This window comes from Ctenopharyngodon idella, chromosome 1, assembly GCF_019924925.1.
Source record: "Ctenopharyngodon idella isolate HZGC_01 chromosome 1, HZGC01, whole genome shotgun sequence".
Classification (NCBI taxonomy): Eukaryota; Metazoa; Chordata; class Actinopteri; order Cypriniformes; family Xenocyprididae; genus Ctenopharyngodon; species Ctenopharyngodon idella.
Genome location: NC_067220.1, coordinates 33459613 through 33487442, shown reverse-complemented (window position 1 = coordinate 33487442; position 27830 = coordinate 33459613). Strand labels below are relative to the sequence as shown.

Here is a 27830-nt window from a genome sequence, read left to right as displayed (position 1 = left end):
AATCTGATTAGTTCTAAGGTGTGCAATTATTTTCAGGGAAACGCACGGCTAAAGTAGTTCTAGGCAGGTCTTGACCGCATTACAGTTCCATATCACTTCGCCAAATGATTTCAGTTATTTCAAAAGGTCCTACAGCCTACAACAGCAAAAGAAACAAAAACCACAACGACACCGACTAAGCAAATAAATATAATAAACAATAGGATAAAAACGACAAATTATTGTCATGGTTTTTGCCACAAAATACGCTTAATTATGTCCTGAAAGGTCATACTCTCTTTCTCCCGCTCTCTCTCACTCAAACGCACGCACACACACATTCAGTACGAACACACACTCGCACAGTTGTTGTTAGCGCTGCTCTGACGAATTAATCAGTAAAACAGTTTAGCAACTTAAAAGATACATTACATTTCTCACCAGCAAGGTAATAACGATGCGGTTCTTGAGGTAGATAAACTTATAGTTTCGCTATTAGAGACAATGCTGCCGAGCACTGTTGAGAGAGACACAGACTCAGGTAACTTGGGCTAATTGACATAAATTATGCTTATTCTCTCTCTCTCTCTCTCTCTCTCTCTCTCTCTCTCTCTCTCTCTCTCTCATAACTGCGTTAATAACTGTAGCTATAGTCTCTGCTATCAAGGCTCAAGCCTCCGTTACTAGCTCTAAAATAACGTTTTGGAATTGGCAACGGAGGCTTGGGAGGCCTATCAAGATCCAGAAAGGTATTCAAAACATATTTAAAACAGTTCATGTGACTACAGTGGTTCAGTGGTTTTGTGCGCCAAAAAAAAAAAAAAAAAAAAAAAGCGACTTTTCAACAATATCTAGTGATGGGCGATTTCAAAACACTGCTTCGAAGCTTTACGAATCGGTTGTTCGGAGCGCAAAAGTCACGTGATTTCAGCAGTTTGATACGCGATCCGAATCACTGATTCAAAAGAAAAGATTTGTAAAGCTTCGAAGCAGTGTTTTGAAATCGCCCATCACTAGATATTGTTGAAAAATCACTATTTTGTTTTTTTGGCACGCAAAAATATTCTCGTCACTTTATAATATTAAGGTTGAACCACTGTACTCACACGAACTGTTTTAAATATGTTTTGAGTACCTTTGTGGATCTTGAGAGGTTCGGTGACATTGCTGGCGATAGAGGCCTGAACTAACCTTTTAAGAAATTAGTCCCACACACAAGAGTGTTTTAAAGACAAAAACCTGAAAAAAATGTCTTGAAATGCAACATCTGAACAGTGTCTTGAGGTGTGGTAACCATAGTATAAGCAGAATAATTGACGACGGGGCGTTGAATTATTAGAAAATAATGCACGCTCTGCGTCGTAGTCGCATTACCACCTCGGGTGTGCATTATTCTCTAATAATTCAACTGCACATCGTCAATTATTTCTTACTTATCCAACGTAGTCTGACTGTCAATCTGCTATAATTGTCACTGAGAAAGAAATCTAAAAAAATTAATACACAATCACATGAGCTTTTGAGGTAGTATGTTAAAAGTTTAATAAATTGTGCAAAAAGTGAATAATAAATGATTTGCACTATAGATGTCCTAAGAAAAAGTTACATTTTTTAACATCATATTAAATAATTTAAGCAAATTAATTTGAGCTTGATGCTTATAAAAGTGAAAACTGTGAAAATGCAGCAGTTTTGCTTATTTTTAAGATATGACTAAGAGAGAATAGATGTAATGATAAAGATATAGGGATAAAGGGTTGAGAAAGAGTTAGTATGATATTCTTAGGATTTCATGTATTTAGATATTCTCAGTGGTCAAGGAAAACAGAGAAAGATTAGATGGAAAAAGAGTGGTGTGATTAAATACTTTTATTTTTTTTTTCAGATGCATATAATGCCCTCATTCTTGCTAATAGGATTTTGCCTTTAATGCCGTCTGCAGCATTTCTCCCTCATGCACTAATCATTAAGCCGCTGAAATTAAACATTAAAAGCATTGAGATCCCATTGCTTTAATGTATGTTCAGAAACCCGCCATTTCTGACAGCATAAATTCTGCATGTTTTATTACAGTAAACAGAAATGTAGAGGACCCGGGGAGAGAGAGAGATTAAGATGAGATATGAAGTGGGTTTCGTCTTCAGATTTACAAAGAGTTTCTTGGAAGGACATCAACTATCTTTGGCCAGATATATCCAAGAAATAAAGAGAGGAAAAATGGGGGAGGGTGAGAGCAGAGGATTATTTACCATTTTAAATGAATAAATCCGTATTGTGTGAATCCGGCACACCAGCCAAAGAGGGACAGAGAGAGTGACTGACAGCTAACAGTGCAGAGCTATAGATGACTAAAAAAGAGAGAGAGAGAAAAACAACACACTAAAATAAGGAAACAAGTATTTGAAAATCGTTTGGACACTTCTGACATACGTGAACTTGGAATAATTTTATATTTACAAAACTAAGAAAAAACGTCTAAAGGAGAAGCAAGCATTCTGACAGAAGATGGACTGATGAAACTCTGTGACCAAAATCACACATTAGACTGAGCATGTCTGTGCGAGGAGAGTGATATCTTACTTTCAGTTTTGCATATCTGAAAATCTAAAAGGACCATTGAGGCAAGTACAAACTTTTTGGAAGTTTTATAGTGTCTATTGCTTTTGTTTTGATTTATATCATCTTATTTTACCTGAAATTATATTAACATGTCATTTCTTGTACACTCTTAAAAATAAAGGTTCCAAAAGGGCAGTGATGCCATAGAATAACCATTTTTGGTTCCCCAAAGATGGTCAGTTCTAAGGGGAACCATTATTTCTTAATGTGAAGAACATTTTAGTAATCTAAATAACCTTTTTTTCACTATAAAGAAACATCTGTGGAATGGAAATGTTCCATGTATGTTAAAAGTTCTTCATGGAACCATAGATGCATTAAGCATTATTTTAAAAAAATGTAATTGATTTTTGATGAGTATAATGTGATTTTAATAGATAATATTAATATATTTATTAAAATAACTAATATTTTTTATTAATTAATAATAACAAATTTAACAACAACAAAATTTTTCAACTATTTAATATTCGACAAGCAGAATATATTGTTTGCTGTGTTACAGGGTGTTATGGATGAAATGGGTCTTTCTAGACTCAAATGGAAGTATTCTACTATGAGACTGGTAATCCTTCACTTATTCATAATCCTCTGTAAGTTTGACATATTTTTACACTCGCCTCAAAACACTGCATAACACACTTTACTTTATGTCCTTTAACAGTGTGATTGTTTTCTCTCTCTTTTTAAATGATATTTTGGAGGGATTGTTTTAGAGCGCTAGGAGAAAGAAATTCTTCTGAAGTTTCTTATACCAAATTTAAATTTAATCGAAAGTGTGTGAGCATTTTTTATTTAATTCTTCACTTATGCATTTTGTAAATCAAAGTTTTAGGCGTTGTGGTTAATCTGTATATGAGAAACCTATGCTTAAACAATAAAGTGATTGTTACTAATCTCACAAACTACCCAACTTTCCTATTTCTCCATCAAAAGCCCATTGTCAGACACCTCCCTCTCCATCTCTTCCTGTTCGAATCACTGTTCCCTCGCCATGGCAGTCTTTCCCCCTCTCTCAGGCTGATCTGGGCCTTCTCTTCACCAACTCCAGCCCTTTCTCTTCCACCCAATCCTTGCTCCTCATGCCTCCATCAGGAACGGCCTCCAAACCTCTTCTCCGTGCTTCATTTGGTTCCTACACCATCACACAGGTACAACAGTCTTGATTATGGTTAATGGCCTTTATCTCAACTTCAAAGATAAATAATGTGAAGTTACTTATTTTTGCGCTTCCACTTCTTGTCTTCTCAAGGTGATGACTGAAGCCATTCCTCCTCTGACTCCATCTCTCACTGCATCGCTCCTTTCTAAAACCATTGTCAAAGAGATGGAGGGTGACAGAGGAGAGCGGTTTGAGGTGCGAGTGCTGTTTCATATGAGGGGTGATGTTAACAGAGGAACCTGCATTACTCTCCATGCTTTCAAACAGACAGAAGAACAGAAAGCTTCCTGCATCACTCAGGTACTTCTAGTCAAATACACCATAGATGGGTCAGGAAAGCATTATAAGACAAGAATTGTATAAAGCAAAGAGTCAAAAAATCTCAGTGTTATGTGATCACTCTGACTCTTCCACTGAATACGTACAGCAATATATATATATATATATATATATATATATTGCGTATAAACAGTCAAACCAAAAATTATTCAGACATTTTTGATATTTTTGATATATTTTTACTAGTGGGTGCAGGACACTATAGTTCATTTATGTAAGTGAGGGTAGCACAATAAAGTAAACTGTGACATATTATACCCAAAAATTCTCCATACAGTGGACTACCAGTAAAATTGATAAAAATTTGGAACCAAAAATTATTCAGACACTTTGACCTGACCATGTTTTGCTTAAGTGTTATGTGACATAATTAAGAATTATTTTTTCTGACACAGTTTAACTCTGGGATCTTGTCATATTTTATTACCATTTTTTTTAAACTATAGTGAATAAACTGTATTAATGAATGAAATGTTCAAGGTGTCTGAATAAATTTTGGTTTTATATTCTGGCCAAAATAGATTTCAAATATATGCTAAAATATGTTGTAAACAGTACAGCTTATTACAGAAAACTGAAAATATATTTGTTTAAACCTTCAAACACCGAAATATATTATAAAACGTACTTCAAGAGGCATAAAAAATACATTTCCAAATTTCTTCTTATTATTAACAAGTATTCTTCAATTTCTTCTCAGCCACCGTTTGGGTTGTGTGTGGTCACTATGACACTTCCAAACGACTGGTTTGAGCCTAATCAGAACACTAAGGCAAACCTGGACCAGATTTTCAAGCAACGTCACCTGAGCAGGAACCGTTCTCGTTCCCGAAACCGTGGGAGAAGGCATCCATATGTGCCAGGACGATTTAGGGCCCAGTCTGATAAAATTCAGCTCTACTACTCTTCCTTTGGCATTGTGTCCAGTCCTAAAGTCGGACCTCCTAGGTGTGCAGAGGAAGTATTACAGCAATCAGAGAGAAAGATGTACTACATTGGTCCAGTGGGACTTGAAGATCAAGAGATCAACAAAACCAAGCAAAGCGCTGCATGTTTAGATAGACATGCGGAAGAGAAGTTTTGGTTGGATTCCAATGTGCTAATTGTCTACAGCAAAGGGCCTGTACGTGCTGGACAACCAATCAGAGTGTCAGTAAACTTGAGGGCAAATTTTAGTGGGGAGTCACTGACCATTAGGTAACAATAATATTATTACATAACATACAATTGCTCAGCACATTTTATGTAGTAATGAATTGTATTTTATAGTTCACATATTGTTTTTCATCTTCAGACTGAAAATAAAAAGAGGGTTGTTGTCTCTGGAGGTCCATCCCACCACAAACTCTGACCTGTGGATGGTAAATGTAGAGAGGACAACAGGTTCTAAACATGATGTTATTTCCATCACTGTCCACAGCACTGGTACTTATCCAGACAGCACTGGGTAAGAGAAATAATTACTGACTCTAGAATTAATATCTACTAATCTATTTTATCAATATATTAGTGTATAGCATATACTACCATTAAAAAGTTTAGAGTCAGTAAGAATTTTTTTTTTTTTTTTTTTTTTTTTAAAGAATGTTTGTTCAACAAGGATGTAAAAGTGACAGTAAATGGACATTTATAATGTTACAAAATAATTATATTTCAAATGCTATTCTTTTGAGCTTTATATTCATTAAAGAATTCTGGAAAAAATATATCAAGAAAATATTATACTGTTTTCAACACTGAAGGATCATGTTACATTGATTCTAAAAGCTCATCCACCTACAAGTCAAACCATTAAAAGTACAATTTAGACATCTTTATAGGCATAATAACAGGTTTGTAAGAAAAAAAACAATAAAAGTCCTTTATATAAGCATAGTTTTGCTTTTAAACCCTCATCATCATTATTATTTACAAACCTGAAAGTTAGTTAAAAGAATAATCTGCCATCCATCCTTTCATTTTTGTCTTTGTCCCCTTTCTTTTGTTATAGCACATCTGCTCTAAGCCAGGTATCCTGTCTTTCATTTGAGGTTTTACGCAGAAACTTTGGCGTAGCGATGACTGTCACTGCTAGCTGGTGGGTGGAGTACTCAACACGCAAGTTTGCAGTTTCACCACACGGTGCAGTCACAAGCTTTTTCTCCTTTATCGACAGAGAAATAATGGGCATTGCCCCCATCACAGAGGTATACTCTCATAAATCTATTGCTAATTTCCATGTGCATACAATAAATTATCACAAGGATCACCACTAGAATAAGAAGTCTCAATGCCTTCAGTTTACTAAATATTCTACACCTTTCCCCATTATATCAAGTTGTCTGAGTCTGTTATTTTTGGGCAACTGACCTCAGAATGACAATCAGAATCAAGCCTTTCAGAAAACCTTGTAATAATGTTAGGTATTCAATATAATGTGTGTAAAGAACAGGAAAACATGATTTTTACTGAGATCCAGTTGTTTTTATTTGCAGAGTAACACAATTATCAACACAGCCATTTTGACGAGTCAGCCTGTGTCACTTCCTGTCATTGTCCTCGCTTTGGGCCTAGATGGCAAAGTGTCAGATGTGACCACAGCGGTGAAGTGTCATTCAGCCAATGAAGATATCATCAAGGTATGAAGATTTCTGAGGAGGTCTGGTCAACGCATGAAATATATGAACTCATCTGATGGCTCTTTTCTTTGCTGGCAGGTGTCTCATGATTGCTCTGTGCTTTTTGTGGATGGGAGTGAATCAGGAAGGGGCAGCATCTGTGTGGAGCTGGAGTTTTCTTTGGGAATGTTCAGTGGCTCTTTGTGCTTGGCTGTGTGGGCTCCGGTAGTTCCACTACGCGTGTCTCTCTCTGACTCTGTCCTGAGTCCCATCAATGGCTGGAATTACTACAGTGAGAGCGGGTATGCAATATTTGGTTACGCTTTACAAAAAGGACCTATTAGTTTACATTATTAAATGCATTTCCTAGAGTACTTATTACAGAAATTATATACTTTATAATATACTTAAAGGGTTAGTTCACCCAAAAATAAAATTTCTGTCATTAAGTACACACCCTTGTGTTATTCCACACCCGTAAGACCATATATCTTTGGAACACAAATTAAGATATTTTTGATAATATCAAAAATCAAGGTTTTTTTTATCCCCCAATAGAAAGCAACGTAATTACCACATTCAAGGTTCAGAAAAGTACTAAAGACATAGTTAAAATAGTCAGTGTGACTACAGTGGTTCAACCTTAATATAATGAAGTGATGAGATTAATTTTTGTGCGCAAAAACAAAACAAAACGCAGTGCAGCGCTTCCATGTTTATGTCCGAACGCCGGCTCCTGTGTCAGCATCACACGCATGCGTCGTGCTGCTCACTTGAATAGCGTCGGCCAATACTGAGCCGGCGTTCGGACGTAAACACGAAAGTGCTGCACTGCATCAACTGCGGAGACTGACAGGGTAGAGAAGAAATTGTTGAATAAAGTCGTTATTTTTGTTTTGTTTTTGCACACAAAAAGTATTCTTGTCGCTTCATAACATTAAGGTTGAACCACTGCAGTCACGTTGACTATTTCAACAATGTTTTTATTACTTTTCCGGACCTTGAATGACGGTAATTACATTGCTTTCTATAGGGGATTAAAAAAAACCTTGGATTTCATCAAAAATATCTTAATTTGTGTTCTGAAGATGAACGAAGGTCTTACGGGTGTGGAACGACATGAAGGTGAGTAATTAATGACAGAAATTTCATTTTTGGGTGAACTAACCCTTTAAGTGCAAAATAAATGTAATATTTTCAGGCACTTAATTGCATATTAGTTGCTATTAAGTGAAAATGTATTTTAGTTTAAATGTATATTAAATGTAATTATTTAAACTAAGAGTTTTTTGAGCCACTTAAGTAGGACATATTTATATAATCTCATCTCTGTTTTAAGAAAGAGGCATGAAAATGTACTCTCTTTAAATACACTTAAGTGGCTTTTTATTTCATCAATATTATATTATCTGCAAGTTGTCATAGTTTGTTAATTAATGTAGTCAACTAAAGTTAACAAATGGAACCTTATTGTGAAGTGTTACCCAATATTCTTCTGCAGACCTTTCAAATAGTGCAAGGTAATGGCATTGATCATAAGGAAATTGAAATGTCTATTTTTTAGGTGTGAACCAGTTTATCAGAGGTCCGCTATACAGATTTTGGCACAATTCACTGCCCAATCAGCAGCTCAAGGAGGCCAACCAACCTACATGCTCGGATCACCGGATTGGTTTGTGGATGTGACTGAACTTGTCCAAGACTGGCTGAGGATAGAAAACCCATATATTGCAGCTCTTGATAAACAAAGAAATCTAATTGGCTTGAAGCCTGGAATTACATCATTATATGTTGGTATCTGAATTTACTGTCAGAATTTTTGATGTGGCATTATACATTAACAACTTGAAGGAATAGTTCACCCCAAAATTTAAATTCTGTCGTCATTTATGTCACTCCAAACCTGTATGACTGTCTTACGTGACACTCAAAAGAAAAACAAAAAAACTTTTTTTGATCATACAATGAAAGTAAATGGGGTCCAGTGTTGTTATGGACCCCATTGACTTTTATTGTTTAGACCAAAACTCAGTCTTCAATATCATCTTTAGTGTTCTGCGGTTGGAAACAACATGACGGTGAGTAAATGATGACAGGATTTTTATTTGTTGGTGAACTATCCCTTTAAGTACAGGCCTGTCTTGGTTCCTAATTTCCACCCCTAATTGATTCTCATATCTCTGTTTTTGAAGGTGATATCAAGTCAGTGGGATGGAGTACTTGGAAGAGCTAATGTCATTGTAACCTCTGAGCCTGTCACTCCTGGTGACCTCTCTGTTCAGTTGGTGGGAGGGCTTGGCCTGTCAATTAATTCCAGCCCATCTCATCCATCTATTGTCACAGCAACAGTGAATGCTCACAACACACTGTACAACCACGGGCAAGTAAGTATAGTGAGTACTAACATTTTAACACTAGTGATTCTACCAGTGTTGTTCTATTTCTCAGTCTTTCTGCTCTCTCTTTTTTTTTATTAGGAAGCATCTGTCAGTGTTTGGATCCAGTTTAATGACGACACCACCATACCGGTATCTGCCTTTAGTGGGATTCCCTTTACTCTCCGGCTCTCCTCTTTGGCCGAGTCTGTGGTTGCTGTGACACCCGCTCCATCACAGCGCATCTTGGCACAAGGTGATGGCGGGGGGCCTCTTGTGAAAGCCGAGCTCCTGGTTTCCACCTGTGAACCAGAATCTAACCATGTTGAAGTGGAAGCAATCCAAAAAAGAAGCGAAGCAAAAAGATTGGCTAAAGGCTCTGGCTGGATAAGGGTGAACCTGAACATGGACTTTTGGCCAATGGGGAGTGAGGAAACCAACTTTGAGATGCATGATGTGACTGATATGCTTGTCAACTCCAACAAGGATCTGTATGATGACTTTGAAGATCAGCAAATTACGGTCAATTCTACAAGTGACTATGATGTTGGTAATGACATATTTAAAAGAAATGATTTGGAGCAGGCGGTTTTGATCCCTAACCATGAAGAGAGTGTTGTGTATTTATCTCCTGGGGTGGAAAAAGAGAGGAAAGAGGTTAAAACTGCTGGTAGACAAGTAGAGATTGGCATTGGAGCTGTCCTTTCTCTTCTTTGTCTTTCCTCCCTCCTTTTCCTGGTCAACTGCCTGCCATGCGCACTGAGAGAACAGAGGAACCGAGGAAGACGAGAGGGAAATGTAAAAGACGCTGTGGAGGAAGATGAGGAAAGTGAAGAACAAGAGGAGAAAAGGGTAGAGGGAAAACAGTTTAGTGAAGTGGTAATAGGAAATGATGACAGAAGGGAAAGGAAATGACTTTCAAAATATCTTACATTGCCTATTACCTTGTGTATATCCTGAATAAGTCTTTACGGTCACATTACAGTATTGCCCATCAGCATACCATTTTAGCTGAGATGTAAGAATATGTATGGTAATATAAATTATATATTATTACTTCAATTGTTTGCTATTATTGTTGTGAAGATACAATATGTTGTGTTAATACTGTTATAAAAATGCATTACAGAAAACATAAATATGCCCAAACATTTTATGATCTGAATGATGACTTCAAGTCAAACATAGGTTACTTGAAAAGTTGTTAGCCTTTTTTTTTACACTGCTCAAGTATTAAATAAAGGTGAAAAATATTAAAAACACTATAATTCATGTTATTTTGGAATTTATTACCGTAAGACGTGTGATTCTTATGCATTCAGATTATCGTGGTAGAGTTCATTTACAACTAAAAATCTATTTATACAACGATTGGCATACATGTATGCATACATGCAGAAACTGTTTTCAGATGAATCAATCAACTTGTAAAAAATATGTAAAAATACAAGTAGAGTTCAGCCCTAAACACTTGTCACCTGTATGTACAATAATATTTGATCACATCCACATAGCACTACTCCCTGGTGGTCTAGTGGTTAGGATTCGGCGCTCTCACCGCCGCGGCCCGGGTTCGATTCCCGGTCAGGGAACAAAGCTTTTGTCGTCCATACAAATGTATTCGACGTAATAAGCTCAACTGCAAACAGTATATTGTGGTAAATGATTTGCGCTTCTGAACACGTTCTGAACAGATGCACATATATCAGAGTAGCTCCCGATGTATGATATGTTAAAGTCTTGGCTGTTATGTAAAAAAAAAAGCTTTTAAATGCTTTCTATCTCACAAATTGACTGAAAAAAATATCCAAAAAGTCACCAAACTTAACCAAAAAATCCGTAATGCTGAATAGAATGAAAAAAACAGACTGACTAAAATTGCTCAATATCACTAACCAGAGAAGTTTTACGCAACAGCAGAGTGGCGCAGCGGAAGCGTGCTGGGCCCATAACCCAGAGGTCGATGGATCGAAACCATCCTCTGCTAAACGTTTTTCCACAGTGAACTTACTTATTTTCCAGAGACAACCTCTTCCAGAAATAACATCTTAATGGATTATAAAATACAATAAAAAAATAAATATGTATCAGCGGCGGGGTACACCTGGGTGACTGCAAGATGAATATCCGACGCGCGAAGCCAGAAAACGCCATTCGCACAGCAAAAATGGAGAGCCGACGCGTGATTTGCCGAGGAACTCTGACAAAGATGAAGCCCGAGAACGCCATTCGCTCAGTAAAGATGGTTCGGGCTGATTTGGATATCCAGCTGATGTTGGAAAATACGAACCGTACTTTTTCGTTAAGATCCGATTTTGAAGTTTAGATTGTGCTGGAATCAATTCTCTGAAACAAGAAACGTAAATTAGCAATAAATATTTGCGCCCAACGTGGGGCTCGAACCCACGACCCTGAGATTAAGAGTCTCATGCTCTACCGACTGAGCTAGCCGGGCTGCTGTATCGTCATTCTTGGTCAAAATATTCTAAACAAAATATAAATTGCAAACACAAAACTACACTATCGCATGGTCTTTTAATTATAATCGATAACAATACTTAAAAATACTAGGTAGCAGACTGATACAGTGCGGTACCGGCTAATACAGTGAGGATAATGACAAAAAGAAAACCTAGATGGACGCTCTTTTTTATTAGTGCTCGTGCACCACCTGCTGTTCACTGTTAGTATTACAATTCACGGAAATTCAACATTAGAACACCGAAGTCGCTTTACGTCAGTATTAGTCACTGGTAACATCTACACATCTTGATCTTACTATTAATATTTCGGTTTATATTTCTTATCCCCCTTTAAATTTAGATCTTCTTTATTCCAGGAATATTATAATGATTCCCTTGACATTCAGAAGACCACACGATTCATAAGAAGGCATACGTTAGAGGCCCTGCATTGTCATCAGATTTGTTTAATTATATCCTACTCCTCCACAAGAGGCCGACTGCTGATGTGTCTTGAGGTTGCAGATCCAGGCGAATCGTTTCCCACAGCGGGAACAGATGAAGGGTTTCTCTCCTGTGTGAACTCTTTGGTGTTTCTTCAGGTTGCCTGCCTCTGTGAACAGCTTCCCACAGGTATCACACTTAAAGGGCCTCTCCCCTGTATGCACTCGCTGGTGTGCCACGACATTGGACAGTCCAGTGAATGCCTTTCCACAGTACTTACAAACGTAACTTTTCCGCCTAGCTTTGTCCATGTGCTTTGGTAGTTGCAGCCCAGCAAAAGAAGCCCCAGGTTGATTTAAGTTGGACACCATTTGGGGAATCACAGTGAAATACGAGGGGTTTGTTCTACTTGCAGTTTCTGTTTGAATAGTTTCGGGCCTACTGATGTGGCCTGATGTTTCAGTTTGGCTTTGTCTCAAAATGGCAGCTTGATTCCACCTTTCCTCTTCTCTCATAGGTCCCTCTGTTGCACCTGCATTTCTAACAGCATGTTTTTGGGTAGATGGCACTCCATCCCGTCCACCTTTGGAGCTTCTAACAGATGATACGGTGTCTGACTGAACCAGCATACAGTCTTGATCCTGGTCCGACTCTGTATATGAGCAGGATGGATGTGTGGGCCAGTGTGCAAAGCTGGTCTTATGCTCTGCAGGTCTCTCATACAACAAGCAGCCTTTTCCTGATGTTTCAGTGGCTGTCTTGTCATGGTTCTTGGGTGAAGTTCTGCTTTTCACCATTCCCTTGTGTATGTGCCCTGAACCTGTGAGAGCTGCCGTTTCTCCTGTTGTTAGACCCTTGCTAGGTTGAACAACAAACTTGTGGTACCTGTGCTGTTGAGAACTACTTGGGCTGGACTCCACAGTACCTGAATGTAAATATGTTCAGATATTGTCAGAGCATTTTTAATCTGTAAATATTCTTTGCTCTAAACTAAATTCATTTTTTTTTTCAATCTACTTAGTGTATATATATATATATGCTGTTTGGATTTAAAGTCTATGATTGGATCATTATTGCAGTGATTATGATGTTTCTAGCATGTTATATAGGAAGACACATGGTCATATTCCAGGATGACAATGTCAAGATTAATCAGGCTCAAACTGTGAAAGAATGGTTGTGAGGGAGCATGAAGAATCATTTTCACACATGAATTTGCACCTCTGAGTCCAGACCTAAATTCATTGAAAGTCTTTGGGATGTGCTGGAGGAGACTTTACAGAGTGCTCACCTCTTGCATTGTCAACACAAGATCTTGAACAAAAAAATGATGCACCTCTTGATGGAAATCAATGTTGTGATGTTATTTCTATCAAGAGGTGCATCAATTTTAGGCTCAACAATTTGAGCTTGATGAATCTTGACATTGTCATCCTGGAATATGATGTGTCTTCCTACATGGTTGTTTAAGAAATGAAAAGCTACACACACACTCCATCAATTAGGGTTAGAAGAACTGTTGCCAAACATATAACATGCTAGAAACATAAAGGGTTAGTTCACCCAAAAATGAAAATTCTGTCATTAATTACTCACCCTCATGTCGTTCCACACCCGTAAGAACTTTGTTAATCTTTGGTACACAAATTAAGATATTTTTGATTAAATCCGATGGCACAGTGAGGCCTCTATTGTCAGCAAGTTAATTTACACTTTCAGTGCCCAGAAAGCTACTAAAGACATATTTAAAACAGTTCATGTGAGTACAGTGGTTCAACCTTATTATAAAGCAATGAGAATACTTTTTGTGTGCCAAAAAAACAAAATAACGACTTTTCAACAATATCTAGTGATGGGCGATTTCAAAACACTGCTTCGAAGCTTTACGAATCTTTTGTTTCGAATCAGAATGGCATGAGGGTGAGTAATAAATGAAATAATTTTCATTTTTGGGTGAACTAACCCTTTAAGCATTTGCCTATTTAAATCCAAACAGTTGGCCTATTTTTTGGCCGGGCAGTGTAAATAAATAAAACATTATTATTATTATTAAAATGTATTAGTATTATTATTTACTCACCCTGTATGTGTATCTGCAGTCCAGTAGATGGAGAAATGTCAGTTTTCTGGCTCCTATCATCATTCAAAACTTCCACCTCTATAGGCTGGAAACAATATAAAACTACATTTATTTTTCACTTTCATCCTAAAGTGTCTAACTATTTCACTGCAGCAGTGACGTGATACTTTCCTATTGGCATTCTTTAGCTGTCCTAGTTTTTTTTTTTCTTTTTCATTTTAGAAGAACAGTAAATAAACAAACCTTTTCTGTTCCAAGAGCAACTGTGCTTTTGGCTGGTGAGGTAGAAAGTCTCCCACTACAGTCTGTATTTGACTCTGATGACCCAGAGGAAAAGAGAATGAATGTTACTTTTTTTATTTACAAGATTCCAGATCAAAGTAAGCAAATGTTAAAGGCATAGTTCATCCAAAAAAGAAAAAATCTTATGCATAAAATAAGATAATTTGAGAAATGTCTAGTTTACAAGGTAGTGGCCAAAAATGTGTTTTTAGTGACCCTACAAGTTCGATTAAACCATCAAAATATGAGTAAAATACTTTGTATTTTTTTTTTTTTTTCCTCCAATATTTTAAATATGAAGGAAGAACAAAACATTAAGCTTGGTTAAGGTATTTATCAGACAAAATTATTTGGCAAACTACAGATACATGTTTTATTTTACTATGCAAAAAAATGCATATATATCAGGAAAAGCATACAAAATCAAGTATTAATGTTTAACTGATTCCCTCTTGTTTTTGCACAGGTTCATAATTTCTTTGTATAACAACCTGGCCAAAAAATATGTTCTCACAATTTGGCATATAAATCATTTTTTTCTACCATTCACTTAAGCAGATGACTGCTTTTTGGCCCTCTACTCACCATCCTGCACAACTATGGCTTGTGTCTGGTTTCTTTCCCACTGGTCATTTAGATCCTCCTTTATCACTATTGTTTCAGGTTCTCCATCTTCCACCTGTCCTTGCTGCTGAACACACGAAACAAGGTTTTGTGTTACAAACATGACCCTGGCTGGCACAAGACACATAAAGGTTGTGTATACATAAAGCTTTCCCTGTCTAAATGATCTAGGAATTTCTTGTATATAAGGAATTGTGAGGGTGTACATAATGTTTCTAATATCTAAAGCACAAACAGCTTTTCTTTATTTAAAAAACAAAAATGGGAAAGTATTTGTCACTGTTAAACAACCAGAGTATGATTCATTAGTATTTAATAATGGCTGTGTCCTTCAACCTGGTATGTGGAAGTAATCATTCCATCTTTTCATTTATCACAACGTCAGTTTGGTAAATGGAGAAACCAGAAATGATGTTATTGCACAGTGCTTCTATTCTGAATATTATTTAAATGTTTTCCCTGTCCTGAAACTACCTGCCTACCCTCGTGTTGAATCATTACTTTTTATAAAACCAATAAGAGGAGAGACAGGCATTGGACTCAAAAACAAAGTGTTCTGCTGTTCTTCAAAAAACAAACACAAAATGAGTGTAGAAATGTTTATTTAAACATGTCAAACACTTTTTAATATACCAGAAACTGCTTGTAACCATTTCGACTAAGTCGCTTTACTTTTTCTACAGAACACAGCACAGAGCTTTACTCTGAAATTGTTAATTATATAAAAACACTTTGACTCACATCCCTATTTATCAAAAACAATGCAAATCATGTATTTAATTTAAATGAAAGTCTTAATTCAGAAAAGAAATGATGGTGGTATAATACACACTCATGATCATTAATCTTATCAGTAACCTGGGTAGGGTTGCACCAGCCGTTCGCAAGTTCTTTCTTAAATTGGAACGTAAAAGTCCACACTAGAGGCTTAGTAACTACTAGCTAGTTTGTAACTAACTCTTTACTTTATTGTACTTTACTTGGTTGCACCATTTGTTCTTAAAGGATTAGTTCACTTTAAAATGAAAATTACCCCATGCTTTACTCACCCTCAAACCATCCTAGGTGTATATAACTTTTTCTTTCTGATGAACACAATCGGAGTTATAATGGTAGTGAACGGGACCAATGAGTATGAAGCTCAAAAAAGTGCATCCTTCCATCATAAACGTACTCCACACGGCTCCAGGGGGGGTTAATAAAGACCTTCTGAAGTGAAGCGATGCATTTGTGTAAAAAAAAATATCCATATTAAAGAAGTTATAAAGTAAAATATCTAGCTTCCGCCAGATTGCCTTCCGTATTAATGAACTTAATGAAGAAAGTGTAACACCTCTCGCAGTTCAAAATGCTTACACTACGTCCTTCGCGACGTCAGGTACGCAGTTCGTAAGTTGAATACGGAAGGCAGTCTGGCAGAAGCTAGTTATTTTACTTTATAACTTGTTAAATATGGATATTTTTCTTACACAAACGCATCGATTCGCTTGGATGCGTCAGGATATTTATTAATATAACTCTGATTGTGTTCATCAGAAAGAAGAAAGTCAAATGCACCTAGGATGGCTTGAGAGTGAGTAAATCTTGGGGTAATTTTCATTTTAAAGTGAACTAATCCTTTAAGACAGAACGTAGCTAAGTAGGTTGTAAGCTCTCCGTAATGCGTAGTTGAATAATATGATATTTTACCCTCAATGAACCAATAGTAGCGTTTAAATACGTGATCAGAAGTTGTGGTGGAAGTTTAATGGTGCAACGTAAAAATATTTAGTAGTGCGTAAGCTGAAACTTAACTAAGCTAAGGTGTAACTTACGCACAGCTGGTGCAACTGGCCCCTGTTGATTATTTATTGACTCCTAGAGAAAGCAGCTCTTCTGCAGTTAACATATCAGGATGGTTCTTCTGCTGGTGGTTTTTGAGGTTCCGTATCCAGGCAAATGTCTGCCCACACTGGGTACAACTATACGGTCGTTCTCCTGTGTGGACTTTCTGGTGCTTTCTCAGGTTTCCCGCCTCGGAGAAGAACTTCCCACAGGTGTTACATTTGAATGGCTTCTCACCCGTGTGAATCCGCTGGTGGATCACCACCTTTTTGGGGCGGTTGAAAACTTTGCCACAGTATGTGCACGCAAAAAGTTTTTCACGGGGAACTCTGTCATTTCTAGTCCGACCAACTCTTTGTTGGTTAAAACTGACATTGTGGTAGCTGTCCGTGCCCTGTATTTTTGAAGATGTCGATGCCACTGCTGCAAAGCCACTTGACACCAGAGGCGGATTGGAGGAAGGCAAGAGGACCATGCTATTCTGATGTTCCTCCCTCCCGTATTGTGGATAAACACGTGGAGCCTGGCTTTTCCCTTGTGTTACTTTGCTAGCCCACACAGAAATCTCTTCCCCCTCCTCCGCAGAGTCGACCTCTATGATCTCTGAACGCCGTACAGAGGCCGTGGATTGGCTCTCGGTCAATCTTGCATTGTTCACGTACACGCAAGATCGCTGCCGCAAATCTGCATTGTCACTCCCTTGCATTAAATAATCCCTCATAGGACTGGATTTTCCATTCAAATCAAACTTTGCTTCGGCAAGTAATTCTATGGGCTCTTGTGATATCCCCTTAACACTCTCAAACTCTGGCTCAGATTTAAGCGCAGTGTCAGATCCACTGACCTCCAAAGTCGGTTGCTGCATCCTAGAGACTTGATCATCATCTTTCATCATCTGAACATCTCCAAAAGCAGCCTCTCCAGTCTGTGGAGGAGTATTTGTTTCTCCTTAAAGAAGAGAAACAGTATTAAGCCAAGTTTTAAGATGGGTATTGTTGGGTATCTGTTACGTTTATAATAGGCAGCTTATGTTTTTTCATCCACTCACCACCATCTCTGATGAACAGTCTCTGCTGTGTTTGGTCCTCCTCAAACATCTCATCCTTTATCAGCACGGTGTTTACTTCTGATATTACTGCATCTCCTGTCTTTTATGAAAGGAAATGTTTCATAAATCTATACATGCATTATACACATATACATACATAACATACGTAGTGGACAAAAATTAATTGCAGATCTATCTATTGTTTATTGGTCTATGACAGTCTATCTATTCTCTATAGTTTATTTGTCTGACAGTCTATTTGTCTATAAAATAGTTTATCTATCTATTGTTTATTTGCCTATGATAGTCTATCTATTTGCTGTTAACTTTGTGCTCATTATTAAATATGGCACAATAAAACGTGCTAAACTATTTATTGCCGTTATCAAAGAGACAGCTTACCTACCATACTGTTACTTTCATTTCCAGCCTGCTGAGCAGTTGAGTCTGTCCCTCCGCCTCTCCACAGTCCCGTGTTAAACTGTGCTCCATACAGGACTTCTGAATGTATGAAAACCGGAGAAACAAGACAACACTTTAACCACATGAGGCTTGATAGTTTATTTGGTGTGACAGATACACTTGACAGTAGAATAGCATGTAAGGTTTTTATGACCACACACACCGTTTGATTGGTTCCTGTATTTGTCTGACAAAGCGTTCACTTGAACCCGGTTAGTGCGATTCAGTGAACTAATCCTCCTCTCTGCAAACCCTCGTGCCATCTTAAGCTCCAGTATGTGAAGTTTTCTCTTCAGCGCTTTGTTTTCACGTTGACATTGAGTCATCTGTAAGTTTATAATCGCGTAGTCGTCGTCCACGAGTTTACATATCTCAGCCACCGCTGCATTGGCCAGCACCTCCATAATGGAAGCTAACTGCGTCTGGAAAGCGATGCGATTCGACATGGTTATCGATTAAGCGTCCTATAGCACGTTTCAATAAACGTTCAGTGTTTTGGGAGCTTGATAAAAATAATACAAAATTACGAAATTTAAAGAAATATCTTCAAAACATCGTGGGAATAACAATCAGTTGCTCGGGTTTGACATCGTTCAGCACTTCCGGTCAGTAGTAATGACGTAAAAGCCATAAAGACTGTTTTACAGCGCACTACAATCTTGTGTCGACACTGCTTAATACATTTGCTGAATGAATAAAATTCACTGAATAATTTTTCGGCTAATCTGTCAGTTATGGTTTGGTTCTTTTGTGCTAAACAGCTTGTTGTGGCTTTTAACCCTTGTATTATGTTCGATTTCTGGGTACGACGTTTATGGAGCGGATCAAATTGACCCACGATACAATTCCCCAAAAACAACAAAGAATCAGGTAAGTTACAAACAGTAAGCGTTTAATATCAATACACGCATTACAAGAAAAAAAACAACAACTTATGATTTATAAAAATGTTTAACCACTATTTTTCAAAACGAACACATGCGGTTTCTTTCTGCATGTCCTTTATGTGTTTGTTAGAGTTTGCATTCAAATCAAATATTACCATACTGCTACTTCTGAATATGATGTCTACTTAATATATATTATGAAAACTATGGAAATATATGGTTCAAATCACTCAAACCAAATGGGAATGGGTGGATCCTTATATGGTCACCAATGGAGCCTGGATGTCATCTAGTGGAAAAGTTTGGTACTGCGTCCAAACAAAATTTTACTGAAAGCTCATTTTTTGAGATATCAACCTAAAATTTGGAACACTTGTTTTTTTTTTTGCAGTTTTAAAGTCTGACATGTTTTATAAAACATGTATTTTATATAAAATATAAAAAATTTGTTTAAATTTTCATAAACTTAAACTTCAATAACTATTTTCTTTTACTTCTATACATTTTTACTTCTACAATAATCTCCCAAGTATGCTCACATCACCACAAATGAACAGTTTGATATTGTTTTCATTTTGGGTCTGTACAGTTGCCATGGAACATAAAAAACATGCAGGTCAAATTGACCCGCAAACATCAAAAGCGTAATTGTGTGTATATAGTTCACAACACATCAGTGTATTCTCACTTTGCATGTTTGATTCTCAATGAGAAAAAGTAACAAAATGTCAAGGAAAAAAAATCATAGGTTAACCGGTATTTCCGACAACTCAAAAATCGAAATGGGTCAAATTGAACCCCAACATAATACAAGGGTTAAAGGGACAGTTCACTCCAAAAGAAAAAGTGTCTCAGTACTCTCTTTTATTAACCCTCATATTGTTCTAAATCCTGTTTTCTGACTGGATCCCTGAATTACTTTTTTTTTTTTTTCACTGGTCTGAACTAGTCTGGTCTGTTGAGATTTTAGCCATGTGTTTGCTCATATTACATATTTTCAGTAAAATACGCTGGATTTATCATAACATAATTATTTAATTCTGCTGTGGTACATCAATGCAAATACATAAATAAAACATGTAACATATTTGGGCTTGTAAAAACTATATATACATATTTATAAAACGGTTAGTTCCTGTCCTTGATTCTGATTGGTCAATAGCTGTGTTTTATTCATGATAAAACACGGCTATGACCGCTTCACCTAACGGTTCTGTGTATCACTACACCCTTAGCAACCACTCAGCAACGTAAACTGTTTGTTTTCAATTTACATTGTTCATTGAAGCTTACTGTATTATGTAGAAGAATATTGCGAGAAAGAGATCGATTGAACGAGCTTATTACCTGCATTCAGATTTAGCATTTTCCTTCAGGTCAGTCCTATATTCATAAAAAAAAATCTGTTTAAATGTCCGATGTATTATCTTGTCCTTTTAACAGTTAAGGGGTTTTCCCGTGACTGACAGCGCTAGTCAAAGCATTTGTCAGTTGCGTCTTGTTCCGTGTTCACAACAATTCAGTCTTTTCAATGTAAATGTCTTCGCTACTGACTGACACACTCAAAAAAGACAGTCTTTGCTGCCATCTAATGGCGTAATAATGTAACTTCTGTTGCTGTTCACAGTCAGGGGCTATTTTTTTTCCAGCGGAAGGAAGGCTTTTATTGATTTTACTTCATGAAAGTTGCATTGATAAATTTTTTTGGCTTTAATACTCCGCTTCTCGTTGTGCCTAACAACGCCCTTCAGCCGTGACTTATTCACGATACAGCACAGCCTCTCGTACCTTATTGCTTACATAAATTCAAAATGATGATGTGCATCAGGGTTACATTAGAAAATTTATTTTCAGTCATTATTTCACCATGTCCAGTAGAATGGATTAATAAATTATGAAATCAGTGGGGTGGGGGAGAATAAAATTTTAAATATTAAAAATGAAAAGCTACTTGTTTGTGAAGACAAATTCTATTACAGATTTAATTAAATCATTCCAAGGTCCTCAGAGACAACCTCTCGTGTTTGGCTTAGCTTCTTTTCTTCGAGAGGCTGAGGAGTTTTGGGTGGTTTGTTAACTTTGCTGTAGATGGGTTGGTTCTCATCAAGCATTTTGTTTTGCTGAGAGTTATTGCTTTGGGTTGCCTGTGTAACCTCAGGTACACTATAAATGGGCTCCTCAATCATCTGGTCACGTTTTATACTTGAGTTTAGTGTGACATGGTTATACACCTCAGAGTACACTGGTTCTTGCTGCTTGTCGTTGTTCATAATTGTCTTCGCAGGCTGACAGTCCATCATGTCACTAGGGTTGGCATGGACACAATTGTTAGGATTTGGGCGGATGACATCAGCAGGATCAGAATACACTGGTTCTGAATAATCACCATGATGAGATGGGAGAGGATCTTTCTTTACACTCTGATGGGATTTGATGAGATCTGCTGGATCTGCATACACTGATTCATGTCTGCCTATTAAAATTGCAGGGTTTGAATACACAGGCTCAATCAAGCTTATACTGCCACTTGGATCTGAGTGTGTGCTTTTTATGGAACCTGCGGTGTTTGCATATACAGCTTCAGTTGAGCCAATAGGACTTGCAGGTTTTATATGTACAGGATTTAAGATAGGGCTAAGGGCATCTGTTGGAGTAGGGTACAAGGACAGTTTTGCGTCTGAAGGCTGAGGGCTGTTATTGCCCTCTGTATCAAGCAAAGTAAAACTTCCAGGGCGTTTGGGCAGGGGTGAGCGAGGAGAGCGAGAACGTGGAGAATGTGGCGAGTGCTTTTCTCCAGTAACGGCGAGGCTCTTCTGTTGACGAATAGCTGACTCAATAAGGCGGAGGATCTCTTCACTCTGCCTGGTCTCAAAGTTAAAGTTTCCAGGGCCGGATTCACAGCGCCTACCTGCTTCTATAGAAAACAGCATCTGGAGAGGAATAGACAGAATGTCAAATATTTATAGGCACTCTTTGAACAAAAATGTAATTTCAATGGAAAAAAATATATATAAAAAAAATGTATGTTAAGGATTAGTTCACTTTAAAATTAAATTTTTTTCTTCGCTTCAGAAGGCATTTATTAACCCCCTGGAGCCGCGTGGAGTACATTTATGATGGATGGATGCACTTTTTTCGAGCTTCAAACAGGTGGTTTCCGTTCACTGCCATTATAAAGCTTGGGCGCATCAGGATATTTATTAATATAAATCCGATTGTATTCATCTGAAAGAAGAAAGTAATAAACACCTAGGATGGCTTGAGGGTGAGTAAATCATGGGGTAATTTTCATTTTAAAGTGAAATAATCCTTTAATGTAAGTTCCCTTACCATATACAGTGAGTTTAACACACTATATATTATTCTCTAAAATGTATGGTTTTTGGAATATTTAACATTTAATTATAACAGATAAAAGTGTTAATATGATTTATTTTTTAGTTTATAATATTCAACAAGAATATGTGTACAATTTACAGTATTGTTAAAATTATGGGGTTTTTTTGCAAGTAAAAACATGAGCCACCTTATAATTTACACTGAAAAACAGTGAAAAGATGCTTCACATGGAACCCCTCTTGGGTTAAAAAAAAAAAAATGTGATGGAAAAAAAAAAATGAGATAAGAGGGAAAAGGATGTTTTCCTCCCACTTTATATTATTTCCATCTGGAGTTTTGTGAACGAACATAAATGCACCGAAATGTTTCATTTTTTCCCCATTATTGTGTCCTTTTAGGGGCTCTGTATTAATAACATATATGTACGGTTATAAATTGCACCATATACAGAAACAAAAGTCCATCCTTGTAGTACATGAAAAATTTTAGGTTGCACCACAGCTGCCAGCATTTTGCCATGAATTTAACAGGATTTTTTTTTTTTTACACATCATGATGGTCCTTCACTTTATCAAGACCATGGTTACGGCTGACCTTATCTCGCCCATAGCGGCGCAGCAGCTTGTATGGCCACTCCATGACAGTCTTCCTGGTCTCCGGATCTTGCAGTACTAGCATGTCCTCACTAGCTTGCAGCCAGTACTGTCCTTTGAGGCCACAACGAACTGAAGACTCACTCTGTAGCACAACTACTCTGAACTCGGACACTAAAATGAAAGAGATAATTAGATGATCAAAATTAATCTTAAACTGTGATTCAGAGGTCAGAGTTGATATAATTTATGTTTTAAACCAGATCTCCATGAAGATGGTTCCTCTTATAGCAAGTGGTGAGATTGGCCTTTCAGGAACACGACAGATGTTGTTCTGATACGTTTGGCCTCTGTGTGTACTCACGTTGTTCTCTGGACATGTAGATCTGATTGTCCTCCATAAGTGGTACCGGCTGTGGAGCACTTTTAGTGTGTTTCTGTGATAAACACAAGCAGACAGGGAGTAGAGTACCCTTCAAATAACCAGTTATGTGGTGGCAGTGGTCTGCATTTTTCATTATATTAAGATCTTGAATTCAACCATATAACTTTATACAACTATTAGTTTTTTTCCATACATACACTACTGTTCAATGGTTTGTGGTCAGTAAGATTGATGTTTTTGAAAGAAGCCTCATGCTTACCAAACCTGCATTTATTTAATCAAAAACACAGTAAAAACAGTGAAATATTACAATACAATGAAAAATTGTATTGTAAAATTGTAATATATTAAACCGTTTTAATATATTTTAAAATGTAAATGGTACATGGAATGAAAATATGAATATTTAGCAGCAGCCATTACTCCAGTCTTTATTGTCTGTATAATTTTTTTACTATAAAAAATTCAAAAGAACAGCATTTATTTGAAATAGAAATCTTTTGTAACATTATGAATGTCTTTACTGTTACTTTCAGTTTAATGCATCCTTGCTGAATCAAAGTATTTATTTAAAGGGGACCTATTATGCTCCTTTTCACAAGATACAATATAAGTCTCTGGTGTCCCCAGAATGTGTCTGTGAAGTTTCATCTCAAAATACCACACATATAATTTATTATAGCTTGTCAAATTTGCCCCTATTTGGGTGTGAGCAAAAACACGCTGTTTTTGTGTGTGTCCCTTTAAATGCAAATGAGCTGCTGCTCCCAGCCACTTGAGAAGTGTCTCGCTGCAGCCCGCGGTGGACATCCAACCCGGCCCACATCCTAGTGATGTCAGAAGCCAGGCCCATCGCCCTGCAGCCGATTCTTAAGATTTTATTGGTCATGTCAATCACAGTACTGATTGCCTACTACACCAAACACTGATCCCTAAACCTACCCGTCACTGTAACCAATGAAATTACCTGCAGGGCGAGATTTCTGGTGAAGTGTACTGGGCACGTGACTTTTGACGTCACACTTGGATGTGGGCGGGGTTGGATGTCCACCGCAGGCTTCAGCGAGCCATACTTGGGCCATTTTCCAGAAGAGGGCGGCACTTTAACAGCTCGTGCTTCAACAACAACAAAACTGGAGAATCTCACGCAGCCAAAATATCAGAAATTGTCAGTAACGGTGTTCAGCCTTACATTGTTCAAACCGGAGTCTGACACTGATGAAGAGACTCAGGAAGAAGTTACAATTTTTAGAATGCAGCTGGACATTTCTGAATGGTTAGTGGATAAATTTATGTAGTTGCTGTGGAGTTGATTCATTCAACTCATCGACTAGCATGTACCTTCATGTTAATCTTTTGTGTAAATCCAGTGTTGAACTGACCCTTGTTTGTGAAGCAGTCTGGCATAAAATGATTTGCGCAAATATATAAAACTTTCTTCGGCACATTTCCTTCATAAATGAAATTCAACCACGGTGTTCTCAGTGGCTCAGATGCCGGGAGTCCACGGAGACTCTTATGGTAGTTGATACTTCCAATAACAGAACATTTGTAGTGTTGTTGTTTTTTTTTTATTTTGGCGCATACACTGTATATGTGTAGCTGCTACAGCGAGTAAACAGAAATGGCAGACTACTGGCTCACTCAGGGCAGTATCTATGCTAACAGGGCAGATCGTCACCAGTCATGGGCGGGGCTTCCCTACTTTTACATAAGAGTAGGCGGAAATCTGGAACTGCACATTTGGAGAGACTGTTTATGATTTATGGGATTATATATAAAAAAAAAGGAGTGGGTGGATTTTTACCATTATAGGCTGGTTGTTTACACACAATGTGGACACACATCTGTCTTCAAACACCATGTAAAAGTGAATTTTGCAAAATAGGTCCCCTTTAAAACAAAATCTGACTCCATACTTTTAAATGGTAGTGTATAATTTCCTTGAAAAATCCAAACCCTCACCTGAAAGGCAATGTTACATATTATGTCCACCCATTCTCCACAGCTTTCCCTGTCTGCTGCAAACACTAGCCTCTTCTCCTCTGTCTCCACACAGAAGGCAGACATGTTTTCCCCTGGACAAGCCTCTGCATGAGGCGGCAGCTTGACGACGCTCAAACAGTCAGCCAGACGTACAACTTTCCTCTCCGGATGTCGTCTGACCACAGTTGACCGTTCGTGAACAGCTTCTGATAATTCCAATCGTGCAATGCCATGCCGACTAGCCGGATGAAGGGCCAACCAATATCGCTTCCACTTCTGTAAATAAATCAGATATTATTTATTATGTTTATTATTTCCCTAATGCATTTTTATGCAGTACACCAAATGACAGTTAAATTGATCAGATTTGACAAGATCCAGTCAGATCTGATGGATGTTCATCAGGTGGAACTTGTACTTCAGGTAATGAACACACCTCTGGAAACATTGCTCACTGTTAAAGTAAAAAGTACTCAAAGAGCACCTGGAGGTACGGATGTAGATTACTCACTCAGCCGATCCCTCATTTACCTCACATGTAATGTGTGTGTGTTTGTAAGGCAGGGCCTGAACGCAGTACAACGTGAAGTGCACTTTCATGAGGGCGTGTTTTTTGTCAATGGAATGTGCCGTAATATGAAAAGCAAGACCAAGATGTGCGCACCAAGTTTCAACTTGTAGAGGCAGTCCCGTTCCATCCATCTCATACCAGAACATAACTTTACACCGGAGAGTTTATGGCAAAACAAAATACCATCAGGCTTATTTATTTTTATATATGACAGCCCCACTTTTTCTGTCTAGGTTTTTACATACCAGAATATCAATATTAAAGGGATAGCTCACCCAAAAATGAAAATTCTGTCATTTACTCACCCTCAAGTTGTTCCAAACCTGTATGAGTTTCTTTGTTCTTTTGAACACAAAAGAAGATATTTTAAAGAATGTGGCAAACTGAATAGATCTGGAGCACCATTGACTTCCATAGTATTTATTTTTCCTACTATGGAATCAATGGTGCCCCAAAGCAGCCTGGTTACAAACTTTTCAAAATATCTTCCTTTGTGTTCAACAGAAAAAAAAAAAAAAAAAAAGATGAATACAGGTTTGGAACAACTTGAGGGTGAGTAAATTACAGAATTTTAATTTCTGGGTGAACTATCCCTTTAGGAGTAAGATCATGGTAAACAGTTTCATTTCAGTTTTAAGACTATTTTATTTAGATCAGCCATAGAACATTTTGTAGTTTTAGACTAGAGGTTGACAAACAAAAACAAACTTCTGCCTGTTTTCAATAGCACAAAATAAATGACAAAGTTCCAATGATGTCTTACCTCACCATGTTTCTGATGTTGTAGGTAAACTTCACCTTGTTTCCCGCGAGTGTCCATGTCTGTTTCCTTAATCTCCGACAGCTCAAAAATTGCTTTAAAAGGTTTATCCTTTCACAGCACAATGTGTTGACTCTTTAAACTGTTAAGACATATTACCAAACCTATAACATGAGGTAGAGTAAGAGCAAACTTAAGACTCCTCCTCTTAAAGAAAAAAAAAAAAAAAAAAAGACAACCACTGTTTGATTTACAGCAATATTCTCTTGATATATCTGAATTATACATTTGAATGGTTTTCTTATTTCCTCAACATTTACATCTCCTATGGGTCTAATCAATGTATGAATAAACATCAAAAAGCTGGATAACCATGGCATGTTAAAAAGCTTTATAAGCTTTATACATTTATTATTCAAATGTATAATTCAGACATAAATTGAGTGAATATTGCTTTTTTTTTTTATTTGTTGTTTTTTCTACACTAAAAAAAAAGAAAAAAAGATGGCTCTTTAAAGGTTCTTTACATATAGTAACAGTTCTATTTAGAACCGTATCGTCCTGAAGAACCCTTTATGGTTCTTTGTGTTAGAGTTTAGGGTTCTTTATTCCCGCCTTTTTGTTTTTCAAATCTTTAACTGTCAAAGTCACCTCATTACTGATTTTCTGGAGGTCAGCCATTCAATTACATACTCTCAGCACACTCTCAACAGGTAAATGATCTCTTTCTTAAAATGTCTATAATCATATAAGACCAGGCAGATACAAAAAACAAAATTAATAAATGATATATAAAAAGTAATATTAATAATACTAATATGAAGATACAAATACACTCAATAAGTGATAAAAATAAACTTATTAAAAAGGTTATTTATAACACCATTAATAAGGTCCTATAGCACTTTCAAAGCATGGTTCTTTATGGAACCTTGTAACAAGGGTTCTATTAAGCAAAAAGGGTGTTACAAATCGAAGAACCCCAATTTGGTACTATTTAGAACAATTTCTC

The 27830-nt window shown here is 37.1% G+C and overlaps 3 protein-coding genes and 2 non-coding genes across 11 annotated transcripts; 2 read left to right on the top strand and 3 right to left on the bottom strand.

Annotated features, from left to right (window-relative positions):
• The first annotated feature begins 3247 nt into the window (after window positions 1–3247).
• tmem132a (transmembrane protein 132A) lies at window positions 3248–10339 on the top strand. 3 transcript variants are annotated; one of them, XM_051902337.1, is made up of 10 exons: window positions 3259–3749; window positions 3851–4060; window positions 4800–5296; window positions 5394–5546; window positions 6090–6285; window positions 6574–6717; window positions 6796–6998; window positions 8261–8486; window positions 8889–9080; window positions 9174–10339. In XM_051902337.1, the coding sequence occupies exons 1-10, from the start codon at window positions 3681–3683 to the stop codon at window positions 9984–9986; spliced, it is 2703 nt and encodes a 900-aa protein (XP_051758297.1). In that variant the 5' UTR covers window positions 3259–3680; the 3' UTR covers window positions 9987–10339. The 3 variants fall into 3 exon arrangements, with proteins under 3 accessions (XP_051758303.1, XP_051758310.1, XP_051758297.1); XM_051902343.1 differs by lacking the exons at window positions 8261–8486; window positions 8889–9080; window positions 9174–10339 and having other exon boundaries at window positions 3248–3749; window positions 6796–7140; XM_051902350.1 differs by lacking the exons at window positions 8261–8486; window positions 8889–9080; window positions 9174–10339 and having other exon boundaries at window positions 3248–3749; window positions 6574–7140.
• A 252-nt stretch (window positions 10340–10591) lies between these two features.
• On the top strand, window positions 10592–10663 carry trnae-cuc (transfer RNA glutamic acid (anticodon CUC)). Its single transcript has one exon. It is a non-coding gene; the product is annotated as a tRNA-Glu (tRNA).
• A 790-nt stretch (window positions 10664–11453) lies between these two features.
• Window positions 11454–11526, bottom strand: trnak-cuu (transfer RNA lysine (anticodon CUU)). The gene has a single exon. It is a non-coding gene; the product is annotated as a tRNA-Lys (tRNA).
• Window positions 11527–11703: 177 nt separating this feature from the next.
• si:ch211-89o9.6 (zinc finger protein 33B) lies at window positions 11704–18941 on the bottom strand. 4 transcript variants are annotated; one of them, XM_051902523.1, is made up of 8 exons: window positions 18461–18936; window positions 18242–18336; window positions 17836–17935; window positions 17632–17735; window positions 14925–15030; window positions 14301–14374; window positions 14058–14142; window positions 11704–12902 (listed from the first exon to the last, which is right to left on the bottom strand). In XM_051902523.1, the coding sequence occupies exons 1-8, from the start codon at window positions 18741–18743 to the stop codon at window positions 12001–12003; spliced, it is 1749 nt and encodes a 582-aa protein (XP_051758483.1). In that variant the 5' UTR covers window positions 18744–18936; the 3' UTR covers window positions 11704–12000. The 4 variants fall into 4 exon arrangements, 3 of the variants coding, with proteins under 3 accessions (XP_051758483.1, XP_051758492.1, XP_051758507.1); XM_051902532.1 differs by having other exon boundaries at window positions 14925–15027; window positions 18461–18932; XR_007931209.1 differs by lacking the exons at window positions 11704–12902; window positions 14058–14142 and having other exon boundaries at window positions 16778–17735; window positions 18461–18941.
• A 2073-nt stretch (window positions 18942–21014) lies between these two features.
• On the bottom strand, window positions 21015–27565 carry dok1a (docking protein 1a). 2 transcript variants are annotated; one of them, XM_051902663.1, is made up of 5 exons: window positions 26827–27565; window positions 25467–25763; window positions 23481–23553; window positions 23118–23290; window positions 21015–22114 (listed from the first exon to the last, which is right to left on the bottom strand). In XM_051902663.1, exons 1-5 carry the CDS (start codon window positions 26827–26829, stop codon window positions 21170–21172), a joined length of 1491 nt encoding a protein of 496 aa, XP_051758623.1. In that variant the 5' UTR covers window positions 26830–27565; the 3' UTR covers window positions 21015–21169. The 2 variants fall into 2 exon arrangements, with proteins under 2 accessions (XP_051758623.1, XP_051758614.1); XM_051902654.1 differs by having other exon boundaries at window positions 26822–27562.
• Between the last annotated feature and the right edge of the window lie 265 nt (window positions 27566–27830).